Source organism: Nyctereutes procyonoides, unplaced genomic scaffold (genome assembly GCF_905146905.1).
Source record: "Nyctereutes procyonoides isolate TBG_1078 unplaced genomic scaffold, NYPRO_anot_genome, whole genome shotgun sequence".
NCBI lineage: Eukaryota > Metazoa > Chordata > Mammalia > Carnivora > Canidae > Nyctereutes > Nyctereutes procyonoides.
Genome location: NW_026575052.1, coordinates 55812863 through 55832127, shown reverse-complemented (window position 1 = coordinate 55832127; position 19265 = coordinate 55812863). Strand labels below are relative to the sequence as shown.

The 19265-nt window shown below is 45.0% G+C and overlaps 1 protein-coding gene across 1 annotated transcript; it reads left to right on the top strand.

Annotated features, from left to right (window-relative positions):
• The first annotated feature begins 4962 nt into the window (after window positions 1-4962).
• IL2RA (interleukin 2 receptor subunit alpha) lies at window positions 4963-18461 on the top strand. The gene is made up of 8 exons (XM_055332667.1): window positions 4963-5032; window positions 5836-6018; window positions 8159-8269; window positions 10421-10627; window positions 12349-12429; window positions 12868-12939; window positions 14009-14075; window positions 18440-18461. Exons 1-8 carry the CDS (start codon window positions 4963-4965, stop codon window positions 18459-18461), a joined length of 813 nt encoding a protein of 270 aa, XP_055188642.1.
• The last annotated feature ends 804 nt before the right edge of the window (window positions 18462-19265 follow it).

Below are 19265 nucleotides of genomic sequence, written 5' to 3'. Positions count from 1 at the left end.
AATATTTTTTCTTCTCCATTTTTACTCTCCTACTGCTTTGGGACTTCAATTAAATATGATAGAACATCTTATATTATCCCACAGGTCACTGAAGGTCTATTCAAATTTTTGTTTAAAATTTTTTTCTCAGGCAGTCCAGGTGGCTCAGCAGTTTAGTGCTGCCTTCAGCCCAGGGTGTGATCCTGAAGACCCGGGATTGAGTCCCACGTCAGGCTCCCTACATAGATCCTGATTCTCCCTCTGCCTGTGACTCTGCCCCCCCCCTCTCTCTGTGTGTGTCTCATGAATAAATAAATAAAATTTAAAAAATAAAAATAATTTTTTTTCTGTCCTCGTCAGTTTGGATAATTTCTATTGATCTGTCTTCAAGGTGTGATGAAGCTCATTTCGGATATTGTAATTTTTAGTTCTAGAATTTTTATCTGGTTCTTTTTTATAGTTTTCATTTATCTTCTGAGATATCTTATTGGTTCACTCATTATGGCCGAATTTCCTTGGAATTAGTAGTTGACAATTTTTTTACTCAAAGAGCCAGAAAGCAAATATTTTCAGCTAACAGACCAAATAGTCTCTGTTGCAACCACTCAACTCTGCCTTTATAGCACAAAAGCAGCCACAAACAAAACATAAATGAATGAGTATGGGTTTGTTCCCATAAAACTTTCTTTATAAAAATAAATGGCAGCTAGTTGTCTGCTAATTCCAAAATCTTGGTCATTTTAGGATCTGTTCCAATTGATTCCTTTTTACAAATAGGTCACATTTTCCTATTTCTTTACATGTTCAGAATTTTAAAAACTTGCCAGATATTATGAATTACACATTTTGGAGAGTCTGGAATATGTTGTCTTCCTTTAAGAGGTATTGAACTCTGTTCTTACAGGCAGTTAAATTGCTGGTTCCTCCTCCTATCTGTCAAGTTTGGTTTTAGTCATTATAAAGGTGGGTCTGTTTGGGGGAGTATCCAAATTCCAGCCATGCCAGCATCCTAGAACTCTGATTTTTTCCCTCCTCAGGTCAGTGAGACCATGGCTCTGCTTGGGTTCCACTTTGGTTCTACCTGGCAGGAAAGTGGCCATGAAGGAATCCATGGCAATGGTAGGGTTCACTTCATGTTTCCCTCTTCTCGAATCATAACAGACATTGCTACCAAATGCCTGAAAACACTTTTTGCACATTTTGTCTTGTTTTAAAGTTGTTTTCAGCAGGGAGGGAGGGTAAGTTTTGGTACCAAAATTCTGTCATGGCTGGAAGCAGAAGTCCTCATTGCGTTTTTTTCTTCCCTTCAATTATTTTATATAGCTCAGGGAATGTCCATTGCTCATAAGTTGCTCCTTTTTAAAAATTTGACTTTATGGATTAAGGTAATTTTAGGTTAACAACAAAACCAAACAAAAGCTACAGAGATTCTTCATATACTCCTGATTTCATTCATGCATAGCTTCCCACATTATCATATTATCAACATCCCCCACCAGGTGGTACATTTGTTTCAGTGATGAACCTACATTAAGACATCATTATCACCCAGAGTCCACAGTTTACATTAGGCTTCACTCTTGGTGTTGCACATTATAAGGGTTTGGACAAATGTTATAGTGACATATATCCACCATTATAGTAACCTACAGAGTATTTTCACTGTCTCAAAAATCCTTTTACTCTGCCTATTATTCATCTTTCCTTCCTCCCTAACACTTGGCAAACAGGATCTTTTTACTGTCTCTATATTTTTGTCTTTTCCAGAGTGTCATATATTTGGGATAACACAGTATGTAGCATTTGAAATTGGCTTCATTGACTCAGGAATATGCATTTAAGTTTCCTCCATGTCTTTTCATGGCTTGATAGCTCACTTCTTTTTAGCACTGAATATTTTATTGTCTGGATGAACCACAGTTTACTTATCCATTCACCTACTGAAAGACAGCTAAACATAGCTTCCAAGTTTTGGCAATTATGAATAAAGCTACTAAAAACATCTGTGTGCAGATTTTTGTGTAGACATAACTTTTCGACTTCTTTGGGTAAATACCAAAAAGTGTGATTGCTGGATTGTACAGCAAGAGTGTGTTTAGTCTTGTAAGAAATTGTAAAACCCTCTTCCAAATAGGCTGTGCCATTTTGCATTCCCACCAGCAATGTATGAATGTCCCTGTTGCTCCACATCCTTGCCAGCATTTGGTGTTCTGGTTCTTGGCCATTTTAAAAGGTATGTAGTGGTATCTTGTTGTTGTTTAGTTTGCACTTCCCTGATACCATATGACGTGGAGTATCTTTTCATGTGCTCATTTGCCATCTATATATCTTCTTTGGTGAGGTAGCTGTTCGAGTCTTTGGTCTGTTTTAAAAACCAGGTTGTTGGTGCCAGGCCTGGGTGGCTCAGTCAGTTAAAGCATCTGTCTTCAGCTTGTGTCCTTATCCAGGGGTCCTGGGATCAAGCCCCACATTGGACTCTGCTCAGTGAGGAGTGTGATTCTCTGTCTCCCTCTGCCCCTCCCCCCTGTATTCTCCTGTGCTCTCTCTTTCTCAAATAAATATATAAAATATTTTAAAACATTAATTTTAAAAATCAGATTGTTCACTTTCTTATTGAGATTCAATACTTCTTTGTATACTTTAGATAATAGCCCTTTAGCATATATACCTTTTGCAAATATTTTCTCCCTGTCTGTGGCTTGTTTTCACTGCCTTGGCAATGTCTTTTGAGAGCAGACATTTTTTTCTTTTAATGAGGTTCACCTTCTCAGGTCTTTCTTTCACATATTGTGCCTTTGGTGGGGGTGCATATAAAAAGTAATCATTAAATCCAAGGTCATCTAGACTTCTCTGATCTTCTAAAAGTTTTATAGTTTTATGTTTTACATTTAGGTCTGTGATCCATTTTGAGTTAATTTTTGCGAAGGATGTAAAGTCTGTGTCTGGATCCATTCCTTTCCATGTACATACCCTGTTGTTCCAGAACCATTTAATGAAAGGACTCCACTTGCTCCATGGTATTGCCTTTGGTTCCTTGCCAAAGATCTGTGACTATACTCATCTGGGTCTATTTCAGGACTTTCTCTTCTGTTACATTGGTCTATTTGTTTATTCTTTCACCAATACCACATTGTTTTGATTACAATCAAATCAATGATAGTAAATCTTGAAGTCGGGTAGTAGTGTAAGTCCTTCAACTTTGTTCTTCTTCAATATTGTGTTGGCTATTCTGGATTTTTTCCCCTTCATATAAACTTTAGAATCATCTTAGAATCAGAATTAACATCACACAATAAGTTACTGGGAGTTTTATTGGAAATGCATTAAATCTATAGATCAGGGATGCCTAGGTGACTCAGAGGTTGAGTGTCTGCTTTTGGCTCAAGACCTGATCCCAGGGATCCCTGGGTGGCGCAGCAGTTTAGCGCCTGCCTTTGGCCCAGGGCGCGATCCTGGAGACCGGGGATCGAATCCCACGTCGGGCTCCCGGTGCATGGAGCCTGCTTCTCCCTCTGCCTGTGTCTCTGCCTCTCTCTCTCTCTCACTGTGTGCCTATCATAAATAAATTAAAAAAATCTTTAAAAAAAAAAAAAGACCTGATCCCAGGGTCTGGGGATCAAGTCCTGCATCAGGCTTCCCGCAGGGAGCCTGCTTCTCTCTCTGCCCATGTCTCTGCCTCTCTTTCTGTGTCTCTCATTAATATATATAAATTTTTTTTAAATCTGTAGATCATGTTGACAGGAAGTAATATAGTGACAATATTGAATCTTCCTATCCATGAACGTGAAATATCTGTCCATTTATTGAGTTATTTGATTACTTTTGTCAGAGTTTTGTAGTCTTCCTCATACTGTCCTTATAGATATGTTGTTATAGTTATACCAAAGCACTTTATTGTGGTGCTGCTAATAGAAATGGTATTGTGTTATTAAGGTCAATTTCCATTTGTTCTGTGCTGGTATGTAGCAAAGCAATTGACTTTTGTATATTAGCTTTGTATCCTGTAACCGTGCTAAAATTGCTTATTAGTGCCACAAGGGTTTTTGTCTTTTCTTTCAGACTGTCTATGTAGACAATCATGTCATCTGCAGAAAACCAAAAAGTTTTATTTCTTCCTCATCTGTACGTCTTTTATTTCCTTTTCTTTTCTAATTGCATTAGCTAGGACTTCTAGCACCATGTTGAAAAGTGGTGATGAGAGGGAAGGAATATCCTTGCTTTGTTCTTTAATTTTTTTATTATTATGCATATCTTGTCTTAGCAATAGGTTTACCTTCTGATACTTAAAACATAGGTGGGTACTGATATACAAGTATCAGTGAGTGGTACTGAGGATATGGGCTGTAGAGAGAGATGACCTTTTGCAGAAGGATAAGGTTGAAGGTAAAATTCAGCCCAGCCTCCATCTGAGGTACCATTCTCCTTTCCTGGACAGAGGAAAAAAGGAAGGAAGAAGAACAGGCATCTATTCTGTGTCTATTATGTATGGGGTGCTATGCAAGTTACCTTTGTATGTTATTTCATACAATCTTTAAAACAAACAATAAAATGATGATGATTTTTATTCCCAGTTTACAGAAAAAGTGGCCAAAACTCAGGTAAGTAAAAGCAATGACACTATATACCTAGTAAGCTGGTAGAGCTAGTATCTAGAAGCCCATTTTTCTCCCCTTTCCACCATGCTACCTTTCTTGCCTTATTATGATGATTATATGATTACCAGTATTTTATTGAGTATATATGTTAAATATCCCTTTACAGTCACTGGCCCTTTGAGCCATTCAAATTATTTCTATTTAGTTCCTTCCTGGTTAGAGATGGAGTGAGCTGTCTACACTCTCCTCATCTTCTGTTATTCAGGAGATCAGGAGTATCCTGAGTCTTGGATGAGGGTAGCCTTCAGTATGGCAAGATGCTGGGCACAGTGTAAGGACAGAGAGAGTGATGACTAATAATCAATCGGTAGACTATCATCTGCGAGCAATGAGTGAAGCAACCAGCCTGGATTTGGTGCCTATACTGGTGAATGGAGAGGCTGTCAGTGCTTTCTCAGGTTTTTCTGTTTCCTGTGATCCTTCCTATCCACTTTCTTTATCCAACCTGTGGCTTTTCCCTAAAAATCTAATCTCTTGAAGCAGGACTTATTGCAAGATACACAATGGATTCATTTTTCTCATTTGAGCAGTGCCTTTCCACCCGCCTTAATACTTGGGCATTTAGCCACTATTTCAGGTGTCCTTGGTGGGAAACCAGAGTCCATTTTGGAAGGGGCTGAGAAAAGGTCAAGTCTTTGTGGTATGAGAAGGAACTTGGTAAAGTCAGAAATGGGTAGGTGGGTGAAAAATACACATTTCTTACTTACATCCAGACTTTGGGTGAAGCACTTTACATATATTTCTCAAAAAAGCAAAGCAAAGCAAAGAATTTATTATAGAAATTCTGACAATCCTTATTTCCTGAAAAGTATTTCTCACAGATGCATGTTGTCCCTCAATTAAACTTACATGGCTTTCCTCTCTTCCTTTTCTCATATCATTTGGTCCTCTTCTCTCTTTCCATACTTGCTCAGCATGAGGCATATTCAAAATAAAACCTCATTCATTTCTATTCATTTAGTTTGAATTATATTGTAATTTGGACAGGAACTTGATTGAAGTCAAATTTTGAACGATTTCTGATACAAAAGTTTCTAAAGGACAATGGCAACAGCCTAGGGTTCTCTCTGGGAAAATGTGGGGTACCCATAAACCTTTTAAATAAAGTGAAGAAATGTGTGATGAAATCATTACATGGTTAAGTATGTGAGTGTGTGACTGGAACTTCCTGAATTCCTAACATGCCTCTTTTTCTTTGCAGACCTCTGTGATGATGACCCACCAAACCTCAAACACGCCACATTCAAAGCTCTCACATACAAGACGGGCACGGTGTTAAATTGTGACTGTGAGAGGGGCTTCCGCAGAATAAGCAGCTACATGCGTTGTACAGGAAACTCTAGCCATGCTTCCTGGGAAAACAAATGTCAATGCAAAAGTATATGTAAGTGTTTCCTTTTGTTTACCGAGGGAAATAGGAGAACACTAACAAAGAGGGAAAGAGCTTCAGCTTTTGTTCACTCAGCCCTATAGATGAAAACTGGGCAGCCCAAACTCTACAATAACCCATCTTAGTGGTTTCTGGAAAATAATTCACTAAACAAATGTTTAAGAAATACTTCCCAGTTCCAAGGAGTGATCTAGGCACTCGGGATACCCAGCACTCAAAGAACTTATATTCTGCAGGGAAAGAGGGTACAGATGTTATACTAATAATTACTGAACAATTCGAAAATAAGTCTAATTCACGGCAATGTGAATGCACTTATTGACACTAAAGTATACATTAAAATGATTAATATTGTTTTACACTACATATATCTTATCAAAAATTTTTAGAACTAAAAATTAAAAAGAATAGTCAGAATGCACCTATATAAAGAATAAGAAAAATAATAGCAACTCCAGTGAGTATCTACCTGTAGGGCTGTATTAACTCTTTTGCATTTTTGCTTTCCAAAGCTCACATCTCATACCACCCGTATGCTGACTGGTGACATAGACCTATCCTAACACTACCTCTAGCAACACGGCAGCGTGAAATCCCAACAACTCCCCATGGCTCCTCTGTCCCCTCTCCTCTTTAGTGTCCATCTCCACAACCCTAAGGAAGAAGCTCTGGGCAGAAAAGTGGAGGCAGTGGGTGAGGCATTTCCTTCCCTGATGAGAATAAAAAGGTAAAGGAAGCTCATGCTACTGAATTCCAGAGTCCTTCCTATTACCGAAATTTTCACTCTGGCTGCCATGGGCTCTTTCAGGCATTTCTTTGGAGGTAAATATATGGTCAAGCAGGAAGTATTGTCAGTTCAGTGTCTTCCCAGCCCAGTGTCAGGAACTGACATGCCAGAGCATGAGGAATATTCCCCTCAAACACCCCACTGTCCCCCAAATATTGCTGTCTCTTGTTCCAGTCCTACAAGACCCTGGCTGGGCTTGAGAAAATCAAGAAGAATAACAAGCCCATAGACAGGTCAGTCTGGTATGTGGCAAGACCCCAAATCTGCATTAGGGAAGCTGAAAGGAAGAGAAGGCTATTCCTTTCAAATTTCTTCATTTCTGGATTTCAAAACCTGGCTTGAGAGCCCCGTGGCCCTCAATGTTGAATGTGATTGTAATCGGTGATGGACTAAGTGTCCTGAACCTCATCGTTGCTGGTGAGGCTGAGCAGAGAAGGCCACTTGCTCAGAGACTGTGGGTGGGTCACCTCGCTGGAGTGGAATGTTGAGGGAATGACCCCCGACAGGCTTTCGAAACCTAAGTTGATCTACTTTTGCTGGTGTATGCTCTTCTTTGAGTCCTGAAAGCCCATATCTCTACCAGGTTTTCTGTCCACTCTGTGATTGATAATGGAACACGGTGAAACGTGGTGGGTCCATTTGTCCTTTGTTTCTTACCTCTGGAGATGGTGTCTGGGGGCCACCGTGAGTTTTGTTTCAGCCATGCCATGCATGGACTCTAAGGTCTGGAGATGGTTGCTCTGCTGAAGCACCCTGTTGCCTCTTTCCCCAGCAGAGCCTCCCCAGACTCTCAGCTAGAATCCCAAGCCCCTTGTGGCAATGCCCATACTCAACTCCTTTGCCAAAGTCTTCATGGTAGAGAGGAGTGTGGTAGGAGGTTTCTCTTGTCCTTGCTTTAAGATTGAGTCCCTTCAACTTATAGATTAACTGCTTTAGGGAGGTAAGGGGAGGGAGTGGGTTCTGTGTCACCTCATTCCTCACTGCTATCACGCAAACACCCACGCACCAGGGTGGCAGGTGGATGGCCAGAATGGAGTCCCTTTTGGGGAGACACACAAACACCAGAAAAATCTTTCAGTTCTTTTAGAAACATGTTGTAGGCCACACACATCATGCACAAGAATACTGTCAGGCCAGTGCTGGGCCAGGTGTGAACAGGTGCTGCTGAGAGCACCCTAAGGGCAGGGTGTGGCATGGTTCCTCTTTGTAATTCCTGCACCCCGCTACTGCCTGGCATGTCACAGGCAGTGGAAAGGCACTCTTTTCGAATAAAAATGAGTACACAGAGAGGTTTTCTATTTTAAGCATTTGTGAAGTTGCTTGCTTCATTCTATCCATATTCTCTAGCCCCAGAGAACAGAAAAGGAAAAGTTACCACTAAACCTGAGCAACAGAAGGGAGAAAACCCCACAGAAATGCAGAGCCAAACACCGCCCATGGACGAAGTTGACCTTGTAGGTAAGAGGTGAAGCTGCACGGCTGTCTGGCTGACTCCTAAGGGCCAACCCTTCTCTTGTAGGGATATTGTGTGTTCCGCAAAGTAGGAAAGTCTGTCCCACTATCCTCTTCTTTAAGGATATCAGGTAAACAGGAACTATTGTGTCATGGTTGTAGGCTGTAGTACAGCTCAGCATTTCAAGCCAACCTGGGCTCTGGACTTCCTTGGGTTTGGGAGCTGGCGGGATAGAATTGAGCTCAATTCAATTCACGTGAACTGAATTCCAAGGCATATATTGGGACTAACTATGCCCAGCACCATAGACAACTGTCTCTGCCCTCGAGGAAATGCTTGGTTTCACCCTTAAATACAAGACAATCAACACCAGCAAAGCAATTTACTTAAAAATGTTTCTGATAAACAGGGCCCTAAACTACGCTGTGCCATGTCAGTGAGTATGAAAGCTGCAGACAAGCACCTCCTAGCTAGTGGGTTGTGGGTGAGTGAGCACCGTGGCCACCCAGCTGCTGCCGTGGCTCTAAAATGAATCACGTTGAAGTCAGGTCCTCACATCAGGAAGAAATAGAGCCCGTTAGGAAAACCTGAGCTTTGGGGGACCCACTCACCTTTATAGGACCCTATTGTCCTATGTTAATTTTACTACCTTACCAAAAAACTTTACCATCTTGTATATAATTTCTTTTGAATCCCACAACCCAGTGAGTCAGGGAGCAGGATCATGACTTCGATTTACTGAAGAAAATGAGACACAGAGAGGTTTAAAAGACTTGGCTAAACTTGCATTTAGGAGTAAGACCTCAGGTCTCCTGAAATATACGAAGGATCTTTCTACTGATTACTTGTTTCAGATTAATTTTAATTTATTTGCAGCTTCCATTATTAAAAAAAAAAAGACCAATCCAGGGGCACTGTTTGCAATATGATGTTTTTATGTTGTACCTCCAACCGTGGGCTGACTGGCATTTCAAAACACATTCAATTGTTTGTTTTTCTCTCTTTTTCCCATATTCCTCTGAACAGTTATTTCAAAGTTTCTCAGAAGGTCAATGTTTGTTGTCCTTATTCAAGAGACAACCACTGGTTCTGGCCACAGATCTTCTTAACAGGATGTTTTCATTTGAAAGAAGCAAGCGTAATTTAAACAGGTTCAGACCACTATGGATTTTATTGGCTGTAAAGGAAATTTTATTCTGAGACGAAAACACCAGTTCAGTCATGATTTGCAAGGTGTTACACTAGAGCAAACCGCTTGGGGCAGGACCACTCTCAGTTTCCCATTGGAGCTTCCGTCTGGAGCAGGGGGGTTATATGTAAGATACTTTGAAGGTCATATTGGGTATTCGGATCGTGGAAGGTCTGGAGGGTCAGAGCATAAGTGTAGCCTCATGTGTCTGGGGAGACAGGGTACATGTGGTTCCATATATCCAGATTTGGGGTGGGGTAGGGAATCCTGAAAATATATCAGAGCAGGACATGATCACTGGGGTGAAAGGCCAGTCAGGCTTGGGTTTTCGTTGGGCGAGTGAGGGCACGGGGAATTTTCAGAGGTCGTGGCAGGGCTCACATTGAGCAGACGTTAGGTGTGGCTTGAAGAAAGATCAGGTTCCGTTTGCCCGAGATTCTCTCAGCCCTTCCTTCCTTCTGGCTTTGGCTTTATCTCCAGGCCTTCAGCCATGGCCCCAATATGACCAGCAGCCACCCACCCGAGGACGTGCCTCCTCACTTAGCAGTGGAGACCCAGTGTGGGCTTTGAATTTCATGGGCCCCAATGGGCTTGAGCCTACCCTTATCCCTCCACTTGAGACCCCTTCCCACAGCTGTCCACTTATGAGAACCCTCGCCATCACCACAGGCAACTGATGGTTCCTCTGTGTCCCCACAGCAACTGTCTGTTCCTCAGAGATAACACTCAGCGCATTCTGTCTCCAGATGTCTTCCTCATTCAATGGATTATCCACTCCCGCAGGAGTGACGGGGTCTGTGTGCCTTCCCACAGAGTGCTTGGCAAAGTTCCTGACACACGGACGTTCTCAATACATATTGGTTGAATAAAAGAAAGAATGAATGAGGGGACAAAACAATAAGAACCCAGGCCCAGCCTCTAGGAAGAGGCAACTCGATTCACTCAGAGCTTCCTTCCCCTCTTCCAGGTCACTGCAGGGAGCCTCCTCCCTGGGAACATGAAAACTCCAAGAGAATTTACCACTTTGTAGTGGGGCAGACGCTTCACTATCAGTGCATGCAGGGATTCACAGCCCTCCACAGAGGTCCTGCCAAGAGCGTCTGCAAAACCATCTTTGGGAAGACCAGATGGACGCAGCCCCCGCTCAAATGCATAAGTGAAAGTCAGTTTCCAGGTATGGGGGCACCTTCTGAATCCACCACACTGCTTTTTCCATCGGGCTGACCAGAGTAGAATTCCTGACCCATCAGCTATGTGACTGCGGGCAAACCACTTCATCTCTGTGGGCCTCTGTCTTCTCTCATACTAGAAAGTTGACTGGACAAACTAGGGTCTCTACCACCTAAGGTCCCCTGCACCCTGCATGAGAACAAATAGCACAAGGTGGAGGAGGAAGAAAGATCTCTCGAGTGTTCTAAAGCCCCCCAGATGCTCAGATGCTACCTCACTAGTGATAACGCTGCCCCTTCCCAGCTGATCCTAAAATTCGGCTTCTTCTAAACTACCAAGACTTCCTCTCATTCCGGCCACCCGCATGCTTCTAATTTGCTGCTATGCGACATAAACTCATTATTTGTACAGTGCTCCACTGTTAGCATGCTCCCTCTCCTTGTGTAATTCCCACCTGAGCTTTGATAAAAGTGCAGGGAAGGGGCTTACTGAAGCACACATGCACGCACACACACACTCATTCGCATGTATGGACAACGCACCTATGTTGAGGGTTTCATTCTGAAAGCGTACTACCATTTTTATAATAGAAAACCGCTCACATTTAAAAATAAGTGTTACAGGTTTCTTAGCTCACCACCTGTTGGTTCTTAACCCTTCTGGGAGTTTCCCTGGGTGGAATCTGAAACCACCCCCTACAGGCGGAGGAGCGCAGGGAGAGACCAAAGGGAGAGGCAGGCCACCGCTGGTAGGTGGCGGTTTTAATAAGCAAAGGGAACTTACTTATGAGGCTCGTGTTGGGTGGCAGCAAGACGAAAGGAGCCCCGCACTCGCCTGCCAGATCCTAACTGGGCTGAGTCACATACACCCTGCAGGTGCTCTCCCCACCACATCACTAACTCAAGGCTGTGTCCTTGGAGCAGCCCCTGGGAGCAGGAAAGGCAAGCGGGACCCACATTCCAAGGACAGGGGACGAGGGGAGGAGCCTCTGAGTGCCTGGGTCCACCCTGAGTGTCAGCTGGCATGTGTGTCTTTTTTTATTTTTTAAGATTTTATCTATTTATTCATGAGAGACACAGACAGAGAGAGAGAGGCAGAGACACAGGCAGAGGGAGAAGCAGGCTCCCTGCGGGGAGCCCGATGCGGGACTCAATCCCGGGTCCTCAGGATCAGGCCCTGGGCTGAAGGCGGCGTAAACCGCTGGGCCACCCAGGCTGCCCTGAGTGTGTGTCTTTTTGATGACATTCCCCAACACCACCGCTTCCTGCACCCCATGTCCTCCTCTGGGGCTCTTTGGGGGCCGCTGTGCTTCCTTCCCACAGCGTGCCAGGGTGTGTGTGCTTCCCTGTGAAAGGGCGGCAAGGCAGGGCAGTGTCCTGGGTAACTGGACGCCCCCACAGGGACGGGGAACCTGTCCTTCTGTGCCTTCCTACTTCCTCCCAGGTCTCCCTGGCATTTGTGTGACCTGTCTCTGAGCCACAGGTGGAAACCAGGGCGGAATAGGAGGCTCAGGGAGACGTGGCTCAGGACTCCAGAGCCAGGATCAGGGTCACAGTTCCCTCTCACCCAGCTTTGCGGGCAAGGTGACCCCTGATGGGGAGCCACACGGTGCAGGGGCCTCTGACAACGTGACTCGCTGAGTGTGTGTGGGGTCGGCCGAGGCGGGCAGGCCGGGGTGCACTGAGACCCACGTCCCCCTCCGTCATCACTCCCTGTCTCCCCCAGATGACGAAGAGCTTCAAGCAAGCACTGATGCTCCTGCCAGGAGGGACACTTCGTCTCCCTTCATAACGACAAGTACTCCAGGTAAGGCTACAGTCTCTGGCCCTGAAGCCATCATGCAGGGGACCAAGCGGTTTGCCTCGCGGAGCCAGGCCCGCAGCTGCGTCAGGGATGGGCAGGCCCAGCCGACCTCCCGGCCCTCACACGTGTCAAAAGCGGGGCACCTGGGTGGCTCAGTCAGTTGGGCGACTGACTCTTGGTTTCCGCTCAGGTCTTGATCTCAGGGTCGTGAGATCGAGCCCCGTGTGGCCTCCATGTTCAGTGCAGAGGCTGCTTATGTTTCTCTCTCTCCCTCTGCCCTCCCTTCCCCCCCGCTCACTCTCTTTCTCAAACAAGTAAGTTTTTTTATTTTTTAAAAAAAAAAGAACACAAAACATGTCAAAAGCAAGCGTCCAAAAGAGGAGAAGCCAGGCTGAGTGGTCATCAGCACACACCGAGCATCTTCTCTTCTCTTCCGCACAGATTTCCACAAACACACAGAAGTGGCTACAACCATGGAGTCGTTCATATTCACAACCGAGTATCAGATTGCAGGTGGGTCGGGGGCGCTTCCCCTGCTGACGACACCCAGACAGACTGGGGGTATGTTGCTGGCTGGGCCGGCGGGCTGGTGGGGTGGTTGGTGAGTTAAAAATGCCCCCTCCTTACATTGCGTAGTAGTTACACAATAGGAGACAAATCCGGTGTTAGCCACACGGGCTCACAGTGGCTCCTAGAGTCAGCGGGGTGGGCCACCTCAAACGAGCCCCAGGAAGCTCCTCCTGAACCAATCCTAAATGACAAGGTATCCCATAAACACTACAGGTGTTCTCTGGGAGGAAAGGAAAACAGGCTTAGAGGGTTAGAGAAAACTCCCGAGCCCCTCGAAACCGGGAGCTGAGGGTGGGGGCCCGGGAGGTGCCAGTGGAGGCCGCACACTTCCAGGCAGAGGGTAGGTCCTGGGGAGCTGGTAGACAGCACGGCAACCACGGTCACCACTGCCGTCTGGTGAACTGGCAGTTTGCCACGGGAGTGTTCCCACTGCAAAGAGAAATGGCGAGTAGGAGGTGTGCTGGTAGTCCTGCTTGGATATGTGTTCACAACAGCTCAGGGCCCCGTGTGCCCTAAACCTCTGCAGTTTGCACGTCGGGCCAGGGCGCCAACTCCATGTCACTGGAGTGTGTGCGGGGAGGCCCACGGCAAGCTGGGCGGCCAGCGGCTCGGGGACCAGAGGCCCGCAGCTCCGGGGATGTGGGGACGCTTCCAGGGGACGCTGTGTGGCATCTATCCTTGTACTTCAATGCTCCTCTGACGCATCGCAGGCCACCGCAGCCTCCTTGCCTGAGGCCCCTGAACCTTTCTGAAGAGCGTGCAGGTCAGGTCACTTCCCTGGGAAAGAGCCAAGCCCCCTGAGGAAAGGCGCCCTTGTCCTTTCCCATCTCCCCAGGGCTCCAGGGGACCCCGGCCCAGGGGGCCTCCTAGGAAATCACGTCTGGGCGGGACCGGCATTCTGCAAAGGAGGGGAGAAACCCCAGCACTCCCCTCTTGGGGAGACCCTTGCTCCCGGGGGCATCGGCCACCCAGCCCAGCGGGCGCCCTTGCTGAACTGCTTCTCTGTTGACAGTGGTGGGCTGCGTCCTCCTGCTGATCAGCATCGTCCTGCTGAGTGGGCTCACCTGGCAGCGGAGAAGGTGAGTCCCCTGCTGTCACCAAGCTGAGCCCAGGCCCGCAGGTGGAGCCTGTGCAGGAGGGGCTCATGGGCAGAGATCGCACCCCCAGCCCACCCCACTCTCCTGGTAGCCCGCAGCGCCTCGGGGCCTCGCAGGGGCCCACTGGCCAACCCACACATCCCCAAAGCATCCCACGAGGACTAAAGCACAAGGGAAATGGGGAAAGCAAAGGAAACTAGCATTGCGTGAGTGCCTACTGTATGCCAGGCCTGATGCTTAGCTAATGAGCATTCTCACAACCTGATGTCTCAGAACATTTGAAATAGCTACAGGCTCCCCGACCTGGCAACGCAAACAGGATTGCATGGCCAAGGCCAAAACTACAACCCGAATCTAGAGCCCAAGACCCTCCTCCTCCCACCACTTGGCTAGAACAAAACCAATGGCACCATCCACCTGAGTTTATCTGCCTTGCGCTCTTCACCTACACCTACTGCAGACATTCAGACCAGAACCCCCTTGACAGGGATGTGACCCACCTGTGGCCTTAATTGCATTAATTCAGATTTTCAACCGTAGTTGCAGATTAGAACAACCAGGAGAGGTGGTATTTTTTTTTTTTTAAACCAATGCTTACTCTCCAACCAGAATCCCCGACATCTAGGCCTTTTTTTTTTTTTAAGCTAAGATAAAATTCATCATTCTAACCATTTTAAAGTGCATGATTCAGTGATTTTGGGCAATGCTGTGTATATGCCAACCACCACCTCATTACACATTAGAACATTTCCATCTCCCCAAAAAGAGACCCTGTGCTCCGAATTCCCCATTTCCCCCATTCCCTGGAAACCACAAATCCAGTTCCCATATCTATGGATTTGCCTGTTCTGGACATTTCATGTAAATGGAATCACACAGTATGTGAGCTTGCGTGGCTGAGACACTGGTATTTCTCTGAAGCTCCCCAGAGGCACTGAATACGTACGCATTCAGTTTTGACAACTCTGCACTAGGGCCAGGGATTCTCAAACTTGAGGGGGCTTGTTAACCAGAATCTCCTGGATGGCTTGTTAAAACACGGACTTCCAGGCCTTACCTCCAGGGTTTCTGATTCAGCAGGTCTGGGGTGGAGCCTGAAAATCCACATTTCTAACACATCCTGAGGTCATATTGATTCTACTGTTCCAGGCACCAAACTTTGAGAACCATTGCCCTACCCAGACAGTATTAAGGACCAAGAGAGAGTGAATTCATTTCACACACAGGCCAGTTTCTCCCTCCCTTTAGAGAGTGGAGTGTAGACCTACTGTGTCCCTCTCCTGACTGTTGAGGACATCCCTAAAGCCTTCCACCGCCCCCCGCAAGTGTGCAGTCTAACCAGCCTTGATATAAACTTCCCAGGAAGATCCTGAGAAGACACAGATTCACCGCCCCCCCAAACCCAGAGTTCTTAGATCCTATTGTTAGCCCAGACAGAGGAAAACCAGCATATTTCCTTTATCATTATATTGATCGTCAGGCCCACAATGTTCTCCTCATCTGCCTCATGTGAATTAAAAAGTGCAAATTATTGCGGTGCAGAGGATCAGCCCCTGAACGTTGTTATATTAGGAACTGCTCATATACACACCTGACAGTCTCCCAACTTCTCTGCGTGATTAGCTGATTCCTGAGATGTTATTTTAAGGTAATGCGAGATGAGCTATGTCAAGTACTCAGCGCATTGTGGGAACCTGACACATGGCCAATCCCTGACAAGACTTAATACCTATCAAGGAAATTTTCATTTGGTGGCTTAAAGATTAGAAGCCGTCAGACCCAAAGGGAGGAGGCTGTTTGGAAGTGGTTAACGTTTGGAACTTATGTTCTGACATAACGAACAGCCTTAAACTATATGAGTTCCTACAAGTGCTCCCAGAATTAGTCTTCCTTCTAGGAGCCTCACTTTTACTTGGTCCTCAAACTAAGTCCTTCTGCCACCAGCTCTAGCTTGTGCAGAAAGCCTTCCTAGAATCTAATTTCATCTAATGGTGCCCTCTTGTGACCACACAAAAATCCTACATTTGACCTGTTTTTTGTTTTTTGTTTTTGGACGAATTACTAGGAGCCAGTGATAAACAACAGCTGTTGGCTTACCCCGGCTCCTGACAGCCAAAATTTTCCTAAATTTTTAGGAATTTTGTGAACTGTTTTTAGGCATCGTCGTTATCAAAAATTCAGTATATAAACATAACTAAATAGATTATATTAGAAACGAAGGTAACAGATGCTCAAAATTAACCACTTTCTAATTATTTTACTATTTTATTTGTTCCCAGGGTTAGTTTATATCTAGTTGTATCTGTATCAAGGAATTGCAATATGATGGTGTGCTACTGCATATTCCTTCCCAACTCTATAATAAGTTATGTCACATTGATAGCTCGAAACTGGGCGTGTTGGGCGTTTTTACACCTGCAAATAAGCCAACTTTCTCAAAGCTGGTTGTTAATCACTTACCAGCATACCATTCTCACAGCCTTGCCCCATGGGAGCTCTAAGCAAAGTATGAAGTAATCAGATATCCCTGTGGACTCAGTAAGAGCTGGAGAAGGCCTACGACTGTACTGTCCAATACAGTAGCCACTGGCCACATGTGGATATTTAAGTTTAAACTTAAATATATTAAATAAAATTTAAAATTCAGTTCATCAGTTACACTAGCCACATGTCAAGTGTTCAATAGCCACACATGGCTACCTTACTGGACAACACAGCTACATATCATTTCTATCATCAGAAAGTTCTTATAGTACAGTGCTGGCTAGAAACCAGGAGCTTCCAACTCATGAAAATCACTTAGCACAGTCAGTATTCTCATCCCTTTTCTGCACCTCCATATGGCTCAAAAAATTCATAGAATATATATTCTGTAGATGTTGGTCAAAGGGCACAAGCTCCGAATTAGAAAATGAGTAAGTTCTGGGGAATCTAATGCTCAGCATAGTGATTATAGTCAACGATACCATGTTATATACTTCAAAGTTGCTAAGAGACTAGATCTTAAATGTTCTCATCACAAAAAAAATGATAATTATGTGACATGATGGCAGTGTTTGCCAACGCTATGGCGGTAATTACATTGCAATACATAAATACATTAAAATATTATGAACAGGTTGTATACCATAGACTTACACAATATTACATGTCAATCTTATCTCAATTTAAAAAAAAACACTATCACAAGAATATCTGCTATGTGCCAAGTACTTGCCAGGAGCCCAAAGATGAATACACATCGTCCTGGCTCTAAGGAGCTTCCAGACCCATAGAGGAGAAGAGGAAAAAAAATAAAGATTTCAAATACAAATTGTTAAAGCCCAAATTGAGGTGTTATAGGAGCAAAGAGAAAGGACACTTAATCCTACATGGGTGTGGCAACAAGGCTTTTAGAGTTGACAATGCCTAAGACCAGGAGATGGCTGTTAAGGCGTGGGAGCATGGGGTGTGAAGGGGCATGACAATGTCTGGGGGAAGTCAAGAAGTTCTGAACACTAGGAGGTGAGGTGCATGGGCAGCAGTGACAGTGGTGCTATAGGGATGGACAGTGACCACGTTATGGAAGACCAAGTCATATGGAGGGACTTGGACCCTATCCTAAGGGCAACAGAAGCTTTCCCTTGGGACATAGAGTAGCACTGGCCCTTCGGACAGTCTGTCTACAACAGAGCTAGTTTTAAGGGACAAAGTAACCATGGTGGCAGTTATGATGTAATAAATCCACAAGAGAGACAACATGAGCATGAGCTAGGTCAGTGGGTACACATTAAAAAGAGGAAAAGAATCAAGAAATACATAAATGGGGTTCATATGAGCGGGATTTGCCAGCTGATTGACAGTAAGGGTTAAGGAAGATAGATGGCCCAGAGATGACCCCAAATTTTTGACTATGACAATCTATGGAACCCCTTAGCCACTCTACACTAGGATGAAATGCAAACAGTAGAACACCTTTTGGAGGATCAACCCCTAAGCAGAACCCATGCTACGTTCACTGAGACCCACTCAGCCTCCACACCTGTGACCACCCAGCCCTGGAATTGACAAGGAAACGGAAGAGCTTCCTTGGGCTCTTTCTCAGATCTATTCAATGCACATTGATTGAATCATTATGCTGTAGGAACCATGGGGCAGCCAGTCTGGGCCTCTGGAGGCATGGGGAGGCCTTGGGGTCAGATTTCAGCATGTGGGAAGGTAACAGGATCCAGGGATGGAATTTTAAGTTAGCTAGTGAATAGAGGTTTATGATGAATGCTCTACCCACAATGGTTTAGGGTGGGGATCACATTTTTTTCTTGGTGAAGTATTACACCTATGACTATGACTGAGCTATATCACTACAGGAGGAAGAGTAGAACAATCTAGAAAACCAAGAGTGGTAAGAAGCCAAGAAGAGCTCACAGAAGTCATGGAGCACAAGAAAAATCAAGGAAGTCAAATGCTCACCCAAGAGACCTCTCCTAAGATCTTTTGGGTTTTGGAAAAGTCTGATGTCACATGCTGAAACACCAGGCAACTGCAACCTCATTACAAAACCAGCTCTATAGTATCAATGAGTGAACCCTACCTGCTTCTAAGCAGCAGTTCCAAGGTCAATGGAGGAACAGGAAGGAGTAGCCAGAAGTGTAGGTCTTATTTTCATGTCTACATGGTCACTCAAGCTTGAACAGCATGGCACTCTCTGCACACCATAGATGGTCTAAAGAGAAGTAGCTTCATGTTAATTTCATCCTAACTTCCCCGTTTAGAAATCCCAAGGAAAACTCTAGGATGAATGTAAATAGACACACATACACACACACATACACACTCCCTACCTATGTAATTGGACCCTGTCCCATGATCAACCCAGATCCTTTCCCAGCTTCTGGTTGATTAGCCCCTTCTCCCAACCACATTCCTTAATGAATGCCTTTTAAGTAGAACTCTGAACTGGCAACTCCGAACCTTTTCATCCTCAGTGCAGTCCTCTAAACTAGCCCCTTCCCACTTAACCTTCAATTTGAATCTCTAAACAGAAGCCATTGCAGAGTAATCTTTGGGTAACACTGGCAGAGGACAACCAAGCTTCTGTGGATCACAGAGCTTCTATATTTAAAAGGATTTTACTGGAGGTATGCTGGGAAAAGAAGGGTTAACTAAGTCCCAGGTGATGAACTGTACCTAGTA